Consider the following 16,976-nt stretch of genomic DNA (forward strand, 5'->3'; position numbering starts at 1 on the left):
CCGGGAAAATGGATTTTTCAAGTGAAAAGCCATGGATTTCTGCTATTCAAGTGGCACCCAATTCCCTTCCCCCACCCAGCCAAGATCATGCTTTTGAGCAAGAATCCTACCCTGCCATTCCATTCACCGCAGAGCTAGATATACGGGGAGCAGGAAAGCAAAGGGACTGCACTCCTAGATATTGAAGGGTGGGATTTTCGACATGTGTTTTTACCATTACAATATGAATCCATCATTTTAGTAGATTATATAAAATCTCTGACTTTTCAACCCAAAGGTCTAAGAGCTTCTTACAACCTGCAGATCAAAGCACTGTACGGTACCCAGGTGCCTCCAAGAGCCATGGAAAGCCAGAGAAATCTCTTCCATGGATTTATAGAGAATGCCATGGGAGTGGAGGGGGGCCCTCTGCTCCCATTCAGAAAGAGCCTGATACTAACCGTGGGTCTGCAACTCCAACAGTGTGCCTTCTCATTGAGAGATAACGGACCAGGGCTTCAGGGGATGGCTCTTCCCCTTCGTCACTGTCCAAGTTCATTGTTCCATCAGTCTGGGGCGGGGAAAAATACAAGAGGTTTTGAATCAGGTGCCAGAAGCCCAGTATGTCACTAAGAAAGGGTGCTCATAGGAGCCAGCAATGGAAAGCAACTTGCCTCTATGATCTGGTTCTCAGGGTTAATGAGCTGGACTTGTGGCACATTGATACTCATGGGGTTGCCTGCCTGTTCCGTCTGCAAAGCAGAAGGAATTAAAACCATGAGCAACCAGGTTTCTTTTCCATTTTAAAATCTGCAGCAAAGTCCTTCAGGTTGTGACTCTTCCTATTGGTCAGCCACTAACAGCCCAGTGCTCTTCAGAAGGGATCACCTTCTTCCAAACACATTAACCACATGCAGAAGGGATCCCAACTCCACCTCTCCCACCCATGCTCCCTTCTCAGACTCCTGCTATTGAAACTCAGCCGCATTCCCAGATGCTGCACAGCAGAAATTGGAGCATTTTCACGAAGAGCAAAACAGGGTTAGGCTCCAGCAGCATGTTGGTACAGCCACTTGGGGAAGAGGGGGCAGATCCAGGAGCCAGTTCTAAGCTGTTCTTTTCAGCCCACCCCTAGAAGCAACTCCCTCTACTCCTTGCATCTCAACTCAGCAGCTTCTGTGCCACTTCTCACAGCCTGACCTCTGTTAAAGCAAGAGTCTGCTCCTCAGCAGCTCCTGTTGCCAATGGAAACCGCTTCCTCACACCAATCCCAGGTCACAGATTCTCCGCTTCTTAACCCAGAACATCCCCCTCTCTGCTTCGCTTTTACGGACGTCTGCCACTGCATTACAAGGTAACTAGGTACAGTGGGTTGGGGCAGGCTTTGCATGACTAAATGAAGTTGCAGTCTCATGGCCAGAAAGTTGCAAACCCCAAGAGTACAGTAACATTGACACATGAAAATCTACCACTCAGGCAAAGAATCGTCTCATCTCTCCTTACCAGGATGAGGAGAGAACTCAAGTTATTTTACTTACCCAGCTAAACAAACAAGCTCTGACCAAGCTGAGCTTTGCAAGGCTGGGGGAAGTCATGACTAACCCTGCAGTGATGAAATGACTCCATTGACGTGGGACCCACCTGGATGTTTGCTGGTGTGGGGAAGACCACGGTCCGTGGCACACTGGGAGGTGCTGTAATGCGCAGATTCTTATGTCTCTTTAATCGGTCACAGAGCAGGCTATAGATTGCACTATAGTGATCATAGGCATCTGTCCTTAGTGACTAGCAAGGGAAGGATAAGAAGAGATCAATTTTTTTTCTAGTAAGGAAGATAAATCCCCTTCCCTTCCCAGACCCTCTCTGCAGAAGAAAGCGTTAATTGGTAGGTGTCCTCAGCCACCAACATGACATGTACCAGCCGCAGGGGACAGCCCGCTAACAGAGGCACTTGCAAGCTGGTTTGCGTTACCTGCAGCGTGCGCTCTTTGTCCAGCCCCATCTCCACCATTGCTAAGAGCACGTCTTCATTCAGTGGTTCCATCTGCCTTTCAATCTTCAGGTGCTGACATTCAGCTATTAACTGCAGGGGCACAGAAAGACTGCCAGTGCTCAGCACCCCGAGAGTGGCAAATGTTCACTAGGTGGAGCACGCCATAAACCACCAGTGCCACAAGCCTACAGCTGGAGGGCCCGCAACCCATGCTGCAGCTCGGCACAGTATCTAAACACTGAGGGCACAGTGGCCTGCCTGGGCAAAGCAGGAGCAGAAACAGCATCCCACTTCACACTAGCATGTGATCTTGGGGGCCAGCTATGTCCCATGGCCAATGTGACTAGAAACCAGGATCACAAGTATAGCATCAGCAGGGCAATCAAAGAAACTCAGTGGCCTGGAGATACCGAGACTAAGAGAAAGATGTAAGACGATGAACGATCTAGACTCCAAGAGAGGAGAGGGCACTAAGACAAGGACGACAGCGCGTAAGCTGCTTGGCCCAGAAGGGAGAAAAATACCTGCATACTTGCACTTAGGAATTGTGAACTCTTAACACAGGACATTAATTTGGTTCTGAGTCATTCTAATGGTCTCCAATGTGCACACAGGGCCAGTACTCAGCCCTCCTCCCTAAAGCCCACATTCTGGACTCCCCACACCCTTTCACCCCGTAGACACACCAGAGCCTTTCTTCCTGCTCACCCTGTCAAACTCTGCATCAGCTTCCCCCAGCTTCATCCACTTGTGTTTGCAAATCTGTTCCATCGACAGCCGTTTACTTGGGTCCAGCACCAGCATGTGGCGGATCAAGTGCTCACATTCTACAAGAGAGCAACAAGAAAATGAGTCATTCAGTAGCCAAGGGCAACACCTCCCCAGGGAAGCAGCTTTACACTGTGTCGGGAACAAGAGTGTATGTTCACAGTAACAGACAGACACACTACTCTGTCTACAGGGTCACTGACAAACAGCAAAGATACACATGCCTCGTGTCAAGCCTGATTCAGTCTTGGACACAAGCGTGGGATTAAATTCCAGACATTTAATGTCCGAGTTTAGTATCTACAAGGACTAGGCACACGCTCCACACAAAGCAAAATTAAACCAAGATCTCCAGCTCAGCCCATTTAAAAGGGATCCCATGCAGCACTGGGCAACAATAGCCCTCATTCCTCAGCTGACCAGAAGTTAGTGACTGCAAGAGGTTTTGAAAGGCACAAGGGCAGAAAGACTCCAACTCCCAAGGGACATCAATGTCTTCTGCCACTCAAGAGCCTTGGTTTTCTTTTCCTTATAGCGACGTGCCAGACAGTGTTGGTGCAGACCCTGCATTAGTACAGCAAAAATCAACTTTCAAAGTCTGTGGTAACGTTTTCATTGGATTTTGGTTGTGCAGAAGCTTGCTTTGAAAGCATTGATATTTGGGGCCAAATCTGTCTGTCTGTATCTCTTCAGACCTGAAGAGCTCTGTGTAAGCGCAAAAGCTTGCGTCTCTCACTAACAAACAGTTGGTCCAATAAAAGACATTATCTCACCACTTTGTCTCTCAAATATCCTGAGCCCACCCGGCTACCCCACCACTGCACACATACCTTTAATTCAGTATACTTCCCGCCTATGAACCACCCAACACCAAAGCCCAGTTTTTGAATGAAATACAAACTCACTCTTTCATCCAACAAGCAACCATCAGAATCAACCCTGTGATGTTTGTTACAGCCTGTAGGTGGCACACGTCTACTCTCCGCCTACTTGTTTACTCTGGCAATGCAATACAGCCCATATTTCAGGGTTGAAGGGCAAACCACAATCACCATCTAACAGGCTGCCAAGGCAGGATTACCAAATGCAGGCTTAATGCAGGAAAACACGTTTCCCCAACTTCCTTACAATAACAAGCACCACCACCGCACCTGAGCTAAGTTTACACCATGTAAACTGATGACAAGTTCAATCTGAAGCCAGAGAAAATGTCTTATTTTCAAATTAAATTTGCCATTTAAGTATGCTATAAAATATGAGCTGGAGTCTCCCCCAATAAAGATGGAGGCTTGTTTGTAGTTGTTAACAAATTATACATTTTCATGAACATTATTTTTCTTATTTACAACACAAGAATCTCTTAAAAAGAATGAACAGTATAAAATTAAGATGCAAATTCACAGTGCAGATGTTTTTAAAAAACTATCAAAACTGGTTCAATAAATTAAGCGTCAATTTAGATGTAAAGAAATACAACACAAGTTGTTCCTTTCACATCAGGCCTAGCCATAATCTGCTTAAATTTTCAATACTGCATCTTTCTTATCTTGGCCATTAAAAATACCCAAGCACCACACTGAATTCCCCCTGTGCAGCCACTGCCAACTGCACTGCAGCAGCTATCGCTCACACGTTGTGCCAGCTAAGTCTTCAGAGCAAGAAAAACCTCAACGTATTTCAGTGAAAGAAGATACACAAGGATCATTTTCAATGGCCAATGCAAGGCACCAGCCCTTCAACAGCAGAAGTTATGAATGAATGCTGGGGTGGAGGGGCGTAGTGTTGCTGTGTCTCATCTCTACGTGAGGAGCACCGTCCTGTCCCAGAAGTTGGACAGATCTAGGAGTGCTTTAGATGCCCTACACATTTTAGTATAACATTTCTGCCTCAGTGGAAGTATTCAGTTTCTTTCACAGAAGTCTCAAGGACTCAGGATGGAAGCATAGCAGTTAACAGCTAAGCCAAGTGACTGCAAATCACAGGCAAGGAGTGATCAGCACATTAGGAGATAAGGTGGGTTTTCATGCGGCTTATGCCAGTTGTCACATGGGACCTCAAAGCAGTTTGCCTATGGGTCTGTTCCCAAGTCTGCTACTGACTCTGCCTAGGCAAGTCACTACAGCTGTCTGGGCTGTCTCCTCACATGTACAATGGAGAGGACACGTCCCCTCCTTTGCAAAGCACTTTGTGAGGAAGACTGCTATTGAAATGCTAGGAATTACTGACATATTACCATTGTTCTATGAATCCCTACGGCACACACAGCTACTACAGCTTGTGGGCACAATGGAGGGGGACAGGAAAGGACAGGAGGAGCCTTACTTTTGCATTTAGACAACATACAAGTGCAAGAGGACATTCAATGAAGATGAAAAACAAGCAATTTAAAACTGAAAATAATGTTTTACAGAATCCATAATTAACCTGTGGAACTCACTGCCTCAAAGTATCAAAGGTGAGGATCTCGGGATGATTTACAATAAAGGATTAGGTGTTTATAAGGACAATGAGAACACCTGGGATAAGGGAAATAAACCCTCATTCCTTAGGGCATGAGCCACTGAGTAACAAAGGTTAGGAAGAAGCTTCCTCTGTGGGCAAGTTACTCCATAACTGCCCCCTTGGGAGTTCCTTGCATCATCTTTAAAATCAGCTGGTGCTAGTCACTGTTCAATTCAGGATGCTAGAAGGGATGGACCGCTTGTCTGATCTAGTCTTGCAAGTCCTGTTCCTATGATACACTTTTTAAAGCTTTAGTGGGTTTAAAGAGAATTTTTATCTGAATGGGGCTTTGTTGGAGTTTAACAGAGACACAAACGGGCATTCCATAGACATGAAACGAATGAGACTGAAGAGCAGACAAGGGCAGCGCAGTCACCACTGCCGTATGCATTACAAGACCTTGCAAATACAGCCATCATGGGACTGTTCCAACCAGAACTCCTAGGACTCCTAAAGCAAGGCACGGAGGAGGGGCAGAGGGTGAAATTAACTCTTTAAACCCTTCATTGTCAAACTAATAGGAGACAGCTGGTGTGGCTGAATTGTCTCTTCAAGTGTTGCAGGCTGAGGGCAGAGAATGCGATGAATTCTTCATGGTTACATGTAGCTGCACAGTGCTTCGCAAAAGCACAAGGCACTTGGTTAACCAGGAGGCTCAGAAGGGATCTGCTGGAGAGTCAGAAACCAGGGCAGTTTAAGCACCTGTAAAGCAATACTAGTTACACACAGCTCTTCAGCCACTTCGGTTCTCATACTCACGGAGCTGCTCAACATGCCCTTTCAAATGGCTCAGTCCACTCCTCCAGGCATTCCCGCTCTCTCCCTTTCTGCAGTGTGTCACTCATGAACTAAGACTTCAAAGAGGGCCTCAGTCTGGAGAAAGCCCAGAAGGAAGAGGAAATAATGCCTCTATTAAATCTCTAGAACATCTGCTTCTGGCAAAGAGAATTATTTTTCCTGAAACAGAAACACTGAAACATTAAGGCTCTAACTTAAATCAACCAGAGCAAGGACATGTAGTTAAGGGTGCCACTCTGTCCTTTCCTCACCCAGCTGTGCACGGCAAAGATCTCAGACCATCAGATGCTCCTACATCTGACATAAAAGTGGTTTTGCACTTTCTTTTAAGCCACTCCCTATGCAAGAGTCAGGTTTCTTCTCCAAAGTCACATCTTTGGTGAACCCTTCCTACAGAGGTCCCTTGACTGACTAGCTCTCCATGGCTTCTTACCTTGGCAGCGTTATTCCATGCATCATTCCTGGATTAGACTAATTTATCTGCTTTCCCTTGTTTTTTGTGACATACCATGTAAGTGGGCCAAAAGGAATAACTGAAGAAGTCACTGATTAGTACATGCCAAGGAATCAAGAGCATGTGGGGTGGGGATATAAACGACAGTGACATTTAGAATTCACTGGCTTATCTTTGGTTTGGTGGCAGTTAAGCTCTGGATACTCAAAGCTTCAGGTTGGGAAGCCTCAGATTTAGTAGGCAAGCTGAACTGTATGGGACACAGAGACCAGACAGGCTGCTTGTGACTCTCCATCCTGCAGAGATATTGCAACAGAACAGGGAGAAGAGTTTTTTTGTTTAAGAGAATTAAAGGCTCCAAGTGAGAAAGCCATTCACATAGAGCTAAGATCAATGGCTTCCCTGTCTCCAGCCACAGGCTCTTCAGAGCACAACTCCAGTGTATTAAGAGGCTTAAGAGCCTGGGAGGAAACTTCTTTACGAAACCAACCTAAACAAAGGAAGGTACCATAATCATCTGTGGCTGCTGGGTTAACCCAGGGACTCTGCCTTCCCAAAGGGGTTGCTGTGCTCCTGTACTCTGCCACAATTACTTCGGATCTGACAGCTGCTATCTTGCCATGGAAAGATGCAAGCCACATCACTTTGCAAGGCTGGCTTGGGAGATCACAACGTATTAGGAGACAGATATCAAATGCTATGTCAATTAATCCCCCTCATCATCCAGCCTGAAGCCCTGAAAGGAATTGAACTAGGCCCAGCACATCAAAGATGGGCCTTTTGGCTGGCTTCTGTTTCAGTCTTTAACACAGAGCTCTGTTCTTGATTAACTGGACTCAGGAGTGAATGGTGTCTCCACACAGAATCATAGAAGATTAGGGTTGGAAGAGACCTCAGGAGATCATCTAGTCCAACCCCCTGCTGAAAGCAGGACCAACCCCAACTAAATCATCCCAGCCAGGGTTTTATCAAGCCGGGCCTTAGCAGTTTTAGCATGCAGCTTTAGCAGTAGCTGTGCATGCTGAATTCATCAAACATTACAAATGATGCTACTTGCAGCCCCAGTGATAAAATGTTTATGTTGTGTTGCTTGTAGTTAAGTCACAATGAAGTCTAATCAATAATGATTCAGCCACACTGTCTACTGGAGATCTCTATTCTCTCTGGCAGTGCAATTATTCACTGAAAATTCATTTTCCTTTACTTAAACACATGCCCTTTAATGTTGCAACTACAAGGTGGTGATCTGCTCTTAGAGGCTGAGTGCAGTACCATGCTGAGCATTCGCAATCAGATTATTTGTGTGCGCACACAAGTGTATCAAGAAGGCTCGTCTGAGACAGGCCCAGTGCCAGTAGGTACTGGGAAAGCTTCCTCCCCTCCAAACTCTGCCCATCCATTTTGATCCTGCACTAAAGCAGCCTCTGCTGGGTTTATTCCTACACACACACACACACTAAAGCCCAGGCTGTCCCTCCTCCAGTGCCCCTCCCACCTCTTCCAGCCCTGACCTGCAGCTGCTGTGCTGTAACTGAGCTTCTCTCCCAAAAACTCTGACAGTGCTCCTGAGTCTGGATTTGCAGCATCCGCTGCTATTCCAGGCTTAAACCTCTTATATGCAGCTACTGTGAATTATGCCTAGCAATGAGATGCTTTGGAAAAATGGGGAACTCTGATGAGATCAGCAAACATCCTTCCATTGGAACCTAGGTCAGGGTTTGGACCCAGGTCTCCAGAAGTGATCGACTACATCATTTAGGGATTGTGTTGCTAAAATCAGCCCAACCAAAGAGCAAAAATTAAATTCCACTCTTCCTCCTGGAGAGCAAAACAACCTGAAACCACATGCCCTATTCCCCCAGTCCAGCCCCCATTTTAGGGGGATCTGTTGATGGGAACTGCCTGGCACATGTGGCCATGAAACAGCCCTTAGCATGAGTGTGGCTTATAACTAAAGTTGGTTTCAATAAACTCCAAAAAGTCTAAAGCTAAGTGAAATATTTGGATTGACGTGAAGGGGCTTTGGTAACATGCCTTCCCACAGCACACATGTAAAAATGGATGCTGCTTTCCTGGAAACTGAAGCCGTTATGTAAAGTTAGTGACCTGTATAAAACCTTCCCTCACATTCCCGAACAAGAGAGGCTAGGCAATTGCATCATCATCATCATCTTCTGAAGAGCCAGGACCGCAGCCAAGTTATTTACCCACCTATGCTACAATGGCAAAGAATCATGAAGCAACAGACTAGAAAGAGCAACATGCTTCTCCTCAGTTTTACTCTCTATCAGCAGTATTTCAGCATGGTCACGCAAGGACACAGAAAGCTTTAGCAGCACCCAAGCATTTGCTAAGGCACATGTAAGTTACAGGAGATGCTGAACACTTCACATCCCCTTGTTCTTTTCACTACTGAAGTCAAACAGTTTTCTGTGCTGCGCTTATGCCCCTAAGGTGACTGTCCTGACCTCTGCAGTGTCCAGCACATTCTAGTGGAACTAAACGGAGAACAATTAGTGGATTTTGTTAAGGATTTCCTTCCCCGTTCTGGCTACCGGCATGAATCTAGCATTCCCTTTCCCTTACACTAACCCCAGGTGGCCTAAGAACTGCCCAAGATTTAACTAACTGTGATTACGGCTGCAGCCTTCTGTAAGGGTAAGCCTGCTTCATTTCCAGCCAGTTTGTCAGCTCTCTCTCGTTCACAGATAGGGTTGAATGGATGTTCGTCTCTCAATGCCCATAACACAGCTCAGAACTGCAGGATTAATGTCCAAAGTAAGGCCACTTGCTTTACCTGCTTCTCTGGAGTTACGTGTCTACAGGGGGTTCATTTACCATTATTTTCAAGTCTCTCTCCAAGCTGCATTCTCTTGTACTAACATTACAGGCCAGATTCTGGCCCCATAGTTGTGATGAACAGCACCATGAAGTTACCACTCAAGAGCTTGTCTAGACAGGGAGGCTGCTGCACAATAAATCAGGGTGTGAATAAGTGTCCACAGGGAGCTTATTCCACACCAACTCCCTGTGTAGACACTCTTATACCACACTAGGAGTGCCTATGTGGGGGTCAGCTTAATTCAGTTCCTAAATGGACTAACCTAATCTGCTCCAAGGCATGCAGTGCAGAGTAAGGGTGGCCACATGGGAGCTGGTGCAAAATAGCTACCGTATTTTAAATTCACACCTTCCTTTATTCAAAAATAGCTTCCCCGTGCAGACAAATCCTCAATGAAGGAGGGCAAAACATGGCTCCCAGTGGCATAGCTACCATGCCAAGAAGGGATTACTCCATCTTTGTTACAGGAAGGTTTGGGAGTGAAGATCACTTTTCTAGTGATAAAAAGTTTGGGAGAGTTTCCCAGATGCAACATGGATCTGACCATTAGTTCCAAACTTCTGCTATTGAGTAGTTGGGGACTCTGGTGGAAATAAAATTCACTATCAGCCAACCTAAAATACATGGTACAAGAAAGGAAGCATGCGCATGTGCACACACAGCTAAGCGTCTACTTAAAAACTGGAGTCAACCTGGTGTTTGTGGAAGACAGAGATTAAATTAGAGCTGGAGTATACTGTAGACAAGCATGGTACAAGCTGCCTGCAATTTAGGGCAGATATGTTTGTGCTAATCTCCTCCACAACTCTGACTGTGCAGTCCTGGCTTCCGCATACGCAGCAACTGCCAGTGGTGTCAAGCTGTACAGGGAAGATGAAAGGTAAGCAAATATGTACACAGGAGTAGGACACGGCCTCTCAACTCATCTTTTGACCCCAGATTCCCAAAGAGGAGAGCCTGGTGAAGTCACCCACCCACTTGGCTTTCGAAGTATTTTCTGCATGCAGATAAGAGAAGGGTTCAGGGTGTGCAGGAAGTATGCATTTCTTTTCTTTTGTCTCTTCCCAATGTGCATCCAAATGACTCCTCTGGTATTTGAAAAGCAAAAAGTGTATTTGAGACAATTAGTCATGAATGTGAACTAGCATGCCCAGCCAAGGTGAAAACACTGATGAAAACAGCATAGCACTTCAGTATTTTTATGTCCTGTCTGGTACCGTGGGAAGATCAGGAGTGACCTCAAGATGACATGCATTAAAAACAAAATACTTAAAATGCACTCAGAGCAACTAACATTAAGAATTTGCAGCAGACAGAATTGTGGTAATCTGCAAACCCGTCTCCTGAGGGCATCTGTGAGAAGGAACATTCTACCCTAAATTAACACACTAAATGCCACAGCTTTATTAAGGGAGCACTGCTCATTAATAATGAAAGCTCATGTCTAAGTCATCTGTGTACTGTACAAGTGGCATTTACAGGACTGATGTATGCAAAAGGCTCACTTAGACACTATCCTGCAGACTTGCTAAGACAACAAGCCGCTCTGGACATATTCCAGCAGATGCATGACACTCCTCCAGCTTTCACGATGCCACGGATATTTCAGCTCTTGAGAACCAGGTCACTAGTGGTCACTGAAATGCAGTGAGAAAGAGAACCAGATGAAGCCAGTCCTGAGACAGATGGGAGTTACGCACAGGAATGTGCTACCCTAGCAGCAGTCCTTGAAGAAGGCTGCACAGAGCACGGTCCCTACCTGCAAGCAGGATACTGCAGTTCACACAACTAATGTGTATGTGTGGCAAGAAAGCTGGGGGGCAAAGGAGGAGAAGGCAAGAGAACACTATCTGCAAACTCCTGCTCAGCACTTCAGTCCCATCTACCTAGTGAAGAAATGGATTTTTTAAAAATCCCTGCAGCCTCCCACCACTTGGCAAAGGAAGTGAAATCAATTTATGGATATCTCCCAGTTCCCAATAGCTATATTGGCATGTATATAAAGTCAGCAACATATTTAATTAGATCTAACTGACTTTTAAAAGGTTAAATGTTTGAGCAGAAAGAAACAGACTGGAGCCCTTTCACACATTCACAGGTGAGGCTCTTCAAGGAATGCAGTGCAGCTCAGCTTTACAGCAATGTGGCTCTGGACTAGGCCTATGCTACATGTAACTACTGACCTGCCCTAAAGGAATGAGAATAGCTGCTCAGTAACTAGCTATCGGAAAAACAGGTGTCTCACTATTCACAGAGCTGTAGACAAGGAGATCCAATACACGGCCATTTTCAGAGAGAACGTGCTTTTATTTTAAATGGAATCAAGCTAATCTTTCAGGAGAATTTCTCTCTGTTGAGCCCAGAACACGCTTCATTCCAGCAGCCCACATATCGATGTCCAGTAAGTGGACATGTACCCAAGGCGGTTCTCACAGAAAATGAAGACAAGTTCAGGATTAATAGTACTTACCAGAGGGCCCACAAAATTCTCCTGCCTTCGGGAGAAATAGTAAAAGATTCCAGATTCCTAGGGCCTGGTGTGTTTTCAGACTTTCCAGTAAAAACCTGCCCTCACTAATATTTTAGTCGTGTATTGAGAGCAGTCTATGATATGCAAGGTTAGATACATGGGAGCTGAAATTTTCATAAGAAAATTGATTTAGAAGTTCTCAGAAATTCAGAAATCAATACAGCTTACATGTTAATGCTCAACCCATACAGCTACTGGATGGGTAGAAATGTCCTTTATCTGAAGACAGAAACAAAATAAATCAATTCAGCCGGCTGGTATTGAAGCTCAACTGTTCCAAAGACACTCAGAGAAGCAAGCCTTGGATAATGCCTGAGAACAAACAGTTTAAGAAAGCTCAGTGCAAACAAATCTGGCCTTACCTGTGGACATAAAAAATGGAATGCGAAATTTCCCACTAAGCACCCTTGCCCGCAGATTCTGCAGAGTACTCCCATCGAAGGGCAGAGCACCACAGACCAGCACATACAGGACCACACCAAGACTCTGTGTTCAAAACAAAGATTTGACACACATTAGCACTGTCAAAGGGGACATGAGAGGCTCTGCAGACTGCGGGGAACAGCAGCAAGTGTAGCTTTTGGAAGAATGCAAACACAATTAGGATATTGTCACCGTTTAGCAGCCCCAAAATGATCCTAGCTCCACCTCCCAAAGATATCAATTCAAATGATAAGCCTGCTCTTAGGCGTCAAAAGCAAAGGCTGCAACAATCCTAAAGTCCCAGCCCTCCATCACCACAACGGGAGACTCCAGGTAACTATCATCCCCAGCGTAAATCCACTTGGTTCAATAGAGTTACACAGTTTGTTAAATTCGGTTGTGGCTCTGTGGCAACTGTACGACCACATAGAACACGCAGAGCTTAACTCATGCCGTGGTTCTTGCCACCCCTTCTGAGCCCCTTCTTAAAGTGCACAGACGATCCAGCCAGGAAAACGGAGGGATGGCAGGAACTTCACGGCCACACCAAAATGGCAACAAACCTCGAACTAGGATTGTAAGTCTGCTACAGCCCTGCTTTTGCAGAGCTGTTACCAGTAAGGACAACTGTTTCCAACTACTAATGGATGTGGGATGGGAAGGCAGCTGCTAACATTCTTCTTTTGGGCCTTTTGCCTTCATCATGCCCCTTTAAATGCTCTGTTCTGAGGGATATGATCTTTACTTGCTACAAATAACTACATCAGGTCAAACCAGGTACCAGTGAGAAGCTGGCTATTCTGCTTGTTAAGTATTAAGGGAACCTTACTCTTTTAAGACCAAATCAAAATGTACATATATTGCCAGACAACTCCTAAAATATTATATACAATGCCTTATAACAAGCAGCATGCAATTTAATAACTGGAATAAAAATTTACATTTCTTTGAATAACACTACTTCCACAAATGGGGCCTTCCTACAAGAAGTGAATTCAGTGCTTTGGAAGCAAAGTCACATGTAAAGAGCAGGGATATGAGATCAAAGCAAAATACGATATGTTCACCGCATACCCAAATGTCAACCTTCGGCCCGTCATATTCCTTCCCTTCAAAGAGCTCGGGGGCCGCGTAGGGGGGACTCCCACACCAGGTTTTAAGCAGCTGGCCAGGTGTGAAGATGTTACTGAACCCAAAATCTGAAAGAATAATGAGACAATCGATTAAACGAGGAGTACATGACCCATTCCAACTGCTGTAAGCATCAGATGGTATTTGTGTAAGCAAACTGCTGAGAGATACAGTCCAGCGAAGTTATGTGCAATCCTGCAATGGCTGACTGCCACTTAGATCCAAGACAGGAAAAAGAGCTGGAGATGATCTGTGCACTAAAGTGAAGCTGAACCCAACCAGCAAATTTGCAGCTTTTAATAGGGGATATAGGGGACAAAAACAATACAGGCAGAATGCTGACAATAGCATATATTTGCCTCATAACTTATACGCACCGTTTATTCAATCTCCTTAAAAGTGCCAGGAACTTAGCACTATTAGGACTGTCAGAATCTGCAAATACAGCCATCGCGCTTATTATAGACACAGTTCTTACTAGAGGTGTTTTTCTTCCATTTATCAGACACACGTATCCGCTCTTGCAGAAGAGACATGTTCCAGCCATTAGACGTAGCATTAGGATTTCAATTTACATTCAATAGACTCTACATGCAGATTTTACATCCGTTTCTGGCCTCCATCCTCCCAGCTGTCCGTTTCAAAAATCTCACCCTCATGATCAGAGCAGGTGTTAAAGCTAGAGCTGTTGAAACCAAGATAAGTTGAAGATATAAAGCAAAGAAAATGGGAAAACTGGGTTTTTCATTTGCCAGAAAGTGCTTGATTATTTTCTGGCAACCTGAAAGCCCCAGTTATAGGGCACCTCTTCACTGGCAACATTGAAGCGCTGGTCGTGGCAGCGCTGTAACATGGCTTGTGCAGTCACAGCATCGCTCTCCCAGCACTACAAAAAACCCACCTCCACGAGGGGAATGGCTCCCAGCGCTGGTGCACTGTCTACACTGGCACTTTACAGCGCTGAAACTTACAGCATTCGGGGGGGTGGGGGTTGAAGAGGGTTCATGCCCCTGAGCAAGAAAGATGCAGCGCTGTAAAGTGCCAGTGTAGACAAGCCCATAGAGGACAGCTCTGCAAACTGTTCCAGCCATTCAGAACAGCAAACAGTAAACCCTGAGACTGAAGTTAAGAGAAAAGTCTTGGTAACCAAACGGCAAACTGTGGCCAGCCAGCCAATCATTCAGATGGCATCTGTGCTCTGGGGTGATGACAGCATTCCACATTGATTGCTTTGCCGCCTCCAGGGTGCTGTCCAAATCCCCAAGGTGGTTTCCGATTGTGTCTGCACATGTGTGGAGAAAGGGGTGGAATCTGGGAGACAAAGGTCTGCATCTCATGCATACAACACTGTGTTTCAGCTCAGTGGATATTAAGGGTTCCCCTCCCACACTGCATCAGCAAAAAGAGCTCTGCCCAGAATATGGCATCATTCACCATTTCTTCCCTTTTTCTCTCTCCAGTCAAGGAAAAGAAAACAAAGTAGCATGATGCTGTTTACATGCCACATAAACAGGAACACCTTACAAGCGGAGTACTGTCAAAGCTTATTTGCAAATTGCTTTGCCTTTGGATGTTTATGCTAATAATGCCCCAGTATGAGCATGAATGACATTAATGCATACCAGCCAGGGCTCAGCAACACACTGGTTTCATAGTAGTTGCATGAGAAGCCTATCTCCACATAGGGCTTTTGAGAGAGAGAGAGCGTAAAAGCAGGGAAGCCAGTGAGGAAACAACTCATCTCACAAATTCGATGGGAATAAAAAAGCAGGGCACCAAGGCGCAAGAGACAGAGTACAGCTAGTAAAAATCAAAATGTCTTATGAAGAATTTAATAAGTAACTTTGACCTCCTGACTGCAATGCATAGGGAATAACTAACTTCTTTGGCCAAAGCACCAACGAAACACAGGCTCCAAGCTTTGTACTTCAAGCAGAATTAGTCTCAACCTAGTACTTTGCTAGGTTAAAAGCTGCTCTCCAACAGACCAGTAGAAATATGGAGAAATGGAAAAGAAATTGGCCTTTGGTATTTATGGAAGTGGCAAGGTGCAGAGATACCAAGAGATGAGCTCAGTCCTTTACGCTGTGAAGATTTTTTTTTTCTACTTTCATTTTGCGAAACTGTCATGAACATTTCCCCACCCCAGCACATAATCTACTTACCCAGGCTTAAAAATTGTGATTGATAATGGAAAAAAACAGTTTTATTTTACTTGTTCATCAAAAGTTACTCTCCGGGAGCAAGCAGAATTATGCAGGTCTGGCGTAAAACGCTGAAAGCCCTAGCATCTGGATAGACACACACAACTGCCGAGCATATCAGACAAGACATTCATATTTCAAAGAGGGAACTATGAGAAGAACCAACAATGGCAAGCAGCCACCTTAGGGCTTCCCATAGCTCCCATTGCCAGAGTATCTCAACGCTGCCAAGAAACCTATTTAACTTTGATGGTAACATGTTATTCCATACCCTCCAACCCAGTGCCAACCTTCCTCCTCATTCCCATCTCAGTCCAAGCATTTCCGCTTCTCCAGCAATCTTGGCCTTTTCCCATGCTCACCCTTCTTCAGAGAGCTCTCTCCAGGATGTGTCCATAGGACTACTACCCTATTCTCTTTCAAATGTCTACAGTGACATGTACAAAAATATTAGCCAGCTAACTGATGGGGGCTGGTCATGGTAGGGGATAACTGACAATAGTTTACACTAACTTAAAAAGAAAGAATACATTCACTTTATCCTCATCCCACCCTTCAGTCAACTGCTCGTCATCTTACAGAGAATAAAAACACCAGGGCTGTATTGCTATTAATGGAGGGGGCCCGCCACTTTGTGGTTGCTACTGTAGTACATCACACTGCATGAATAAGTACAGTTCAAGACCAAAAACTACTTCAAAAATCAGCAAACAGATTAATATAATAAACGCAAATTAATTTCAAACCCATCACTTGCCAACTCCTTGGGTTTTGCACAACGTTGAGAACCAAATAAATTACTCTGGCTTGGCAAAGACAATAACATTCAGCCTAAGGGGGCTGATTCACAGAAACAGCACACAGCTTGGAGTCTCAAGTCCACCTCTGCAAACCTTTGAAACGTGCTCTCATGCTTACAGTGGGACACTTGGCAACTCACTGAATTCCGACTGCCAGGCAAGCACTAAAGCCTACAAAAGTAGGCTGCACCTTTAACACATCACGTGCAATCAAGCTGAAATGCTATTTTTTCCTCAAATGAACTGGCATGTGCTGAAGCTTCGGTAGCTACCTGACCTTCTGAGCAAGCTGATATGGTCTGCAGGACGGCATGTGTCCCGAAGTTCTAGAGCATTCTTGGGAACCATTATCATTATTCACAGTAAGCTCTCTGCAGCTTGAGAATCAGGGGTGGGGAACAGAGAGGAGAAAGAATGACCCACAGAGGAAATGAAAGAACAAGACAGGCAACAAACCACAGCTCCGGTCTCAAAGTGTTAAAGACAGAACTTGAACAAGCTCCTCCCCACCCAATTGTTAACATGAGCAAGTCCATCATCTCCACCACAAGC

General features: G+C 45.2%; 1 protein-coding gene across 4 annotated transcripts in view; it reads right to left on the reverse strand.

Annotated features, from left to right (window-relative positions):
- SIK3 (SIK family kinase 3) overlaps positions 1–16,976 on the reverse strand; it is a 149,574-nt gene that overhangs the window by 26,917 nt on the left and 105,681 nt on the right. For all 4 annotated transcript variants that reach the window (XM_030538048.1, XM_030538047.1, XM_030538046.1 and 1 more), the window contains 7 exons: positions 13,364–13,488; positions 12,229–12,352; positions 2,681–2,799; positions 1,952–2,062; positions 1,621–1,764; positions 654–731; positions 441–550 (listed from right to left, as the gene is read on the reverse strand). In XM_030538048.1, the coding sequence (XP_030393908.1) occupies positions 441–550; positions 654–731; positions 1,621–1,764; positions 1,952–2,062; positions 2,681–2,799; positions 12,229–12,352; positions 13,364–13,488 (811 nt within the window). The remainder of the gene's footprint in view (positions 1–440; positions 551–653; positions 732–1,620; positions 1,765–1,951; positions 2,063–2,680; positions 2,800–12,228; positions 12,353–13,363; positions 13,489–16,976) is intronic.

Source organism: Gopherus evgoodei, chromosome 19, assembly GCF_007399415.2.
Source record: "Gopherus evgoodei ecotype Sinaloan lineage chromosome 19, rGopEvg1_v1.p, whole genome shotgun sequence".
Lineage (NCBI taxonomy): Eukaryota > Metazoa > Chordata > Testudines > Testudinidae > Gopherus > Gopherus evgoodei.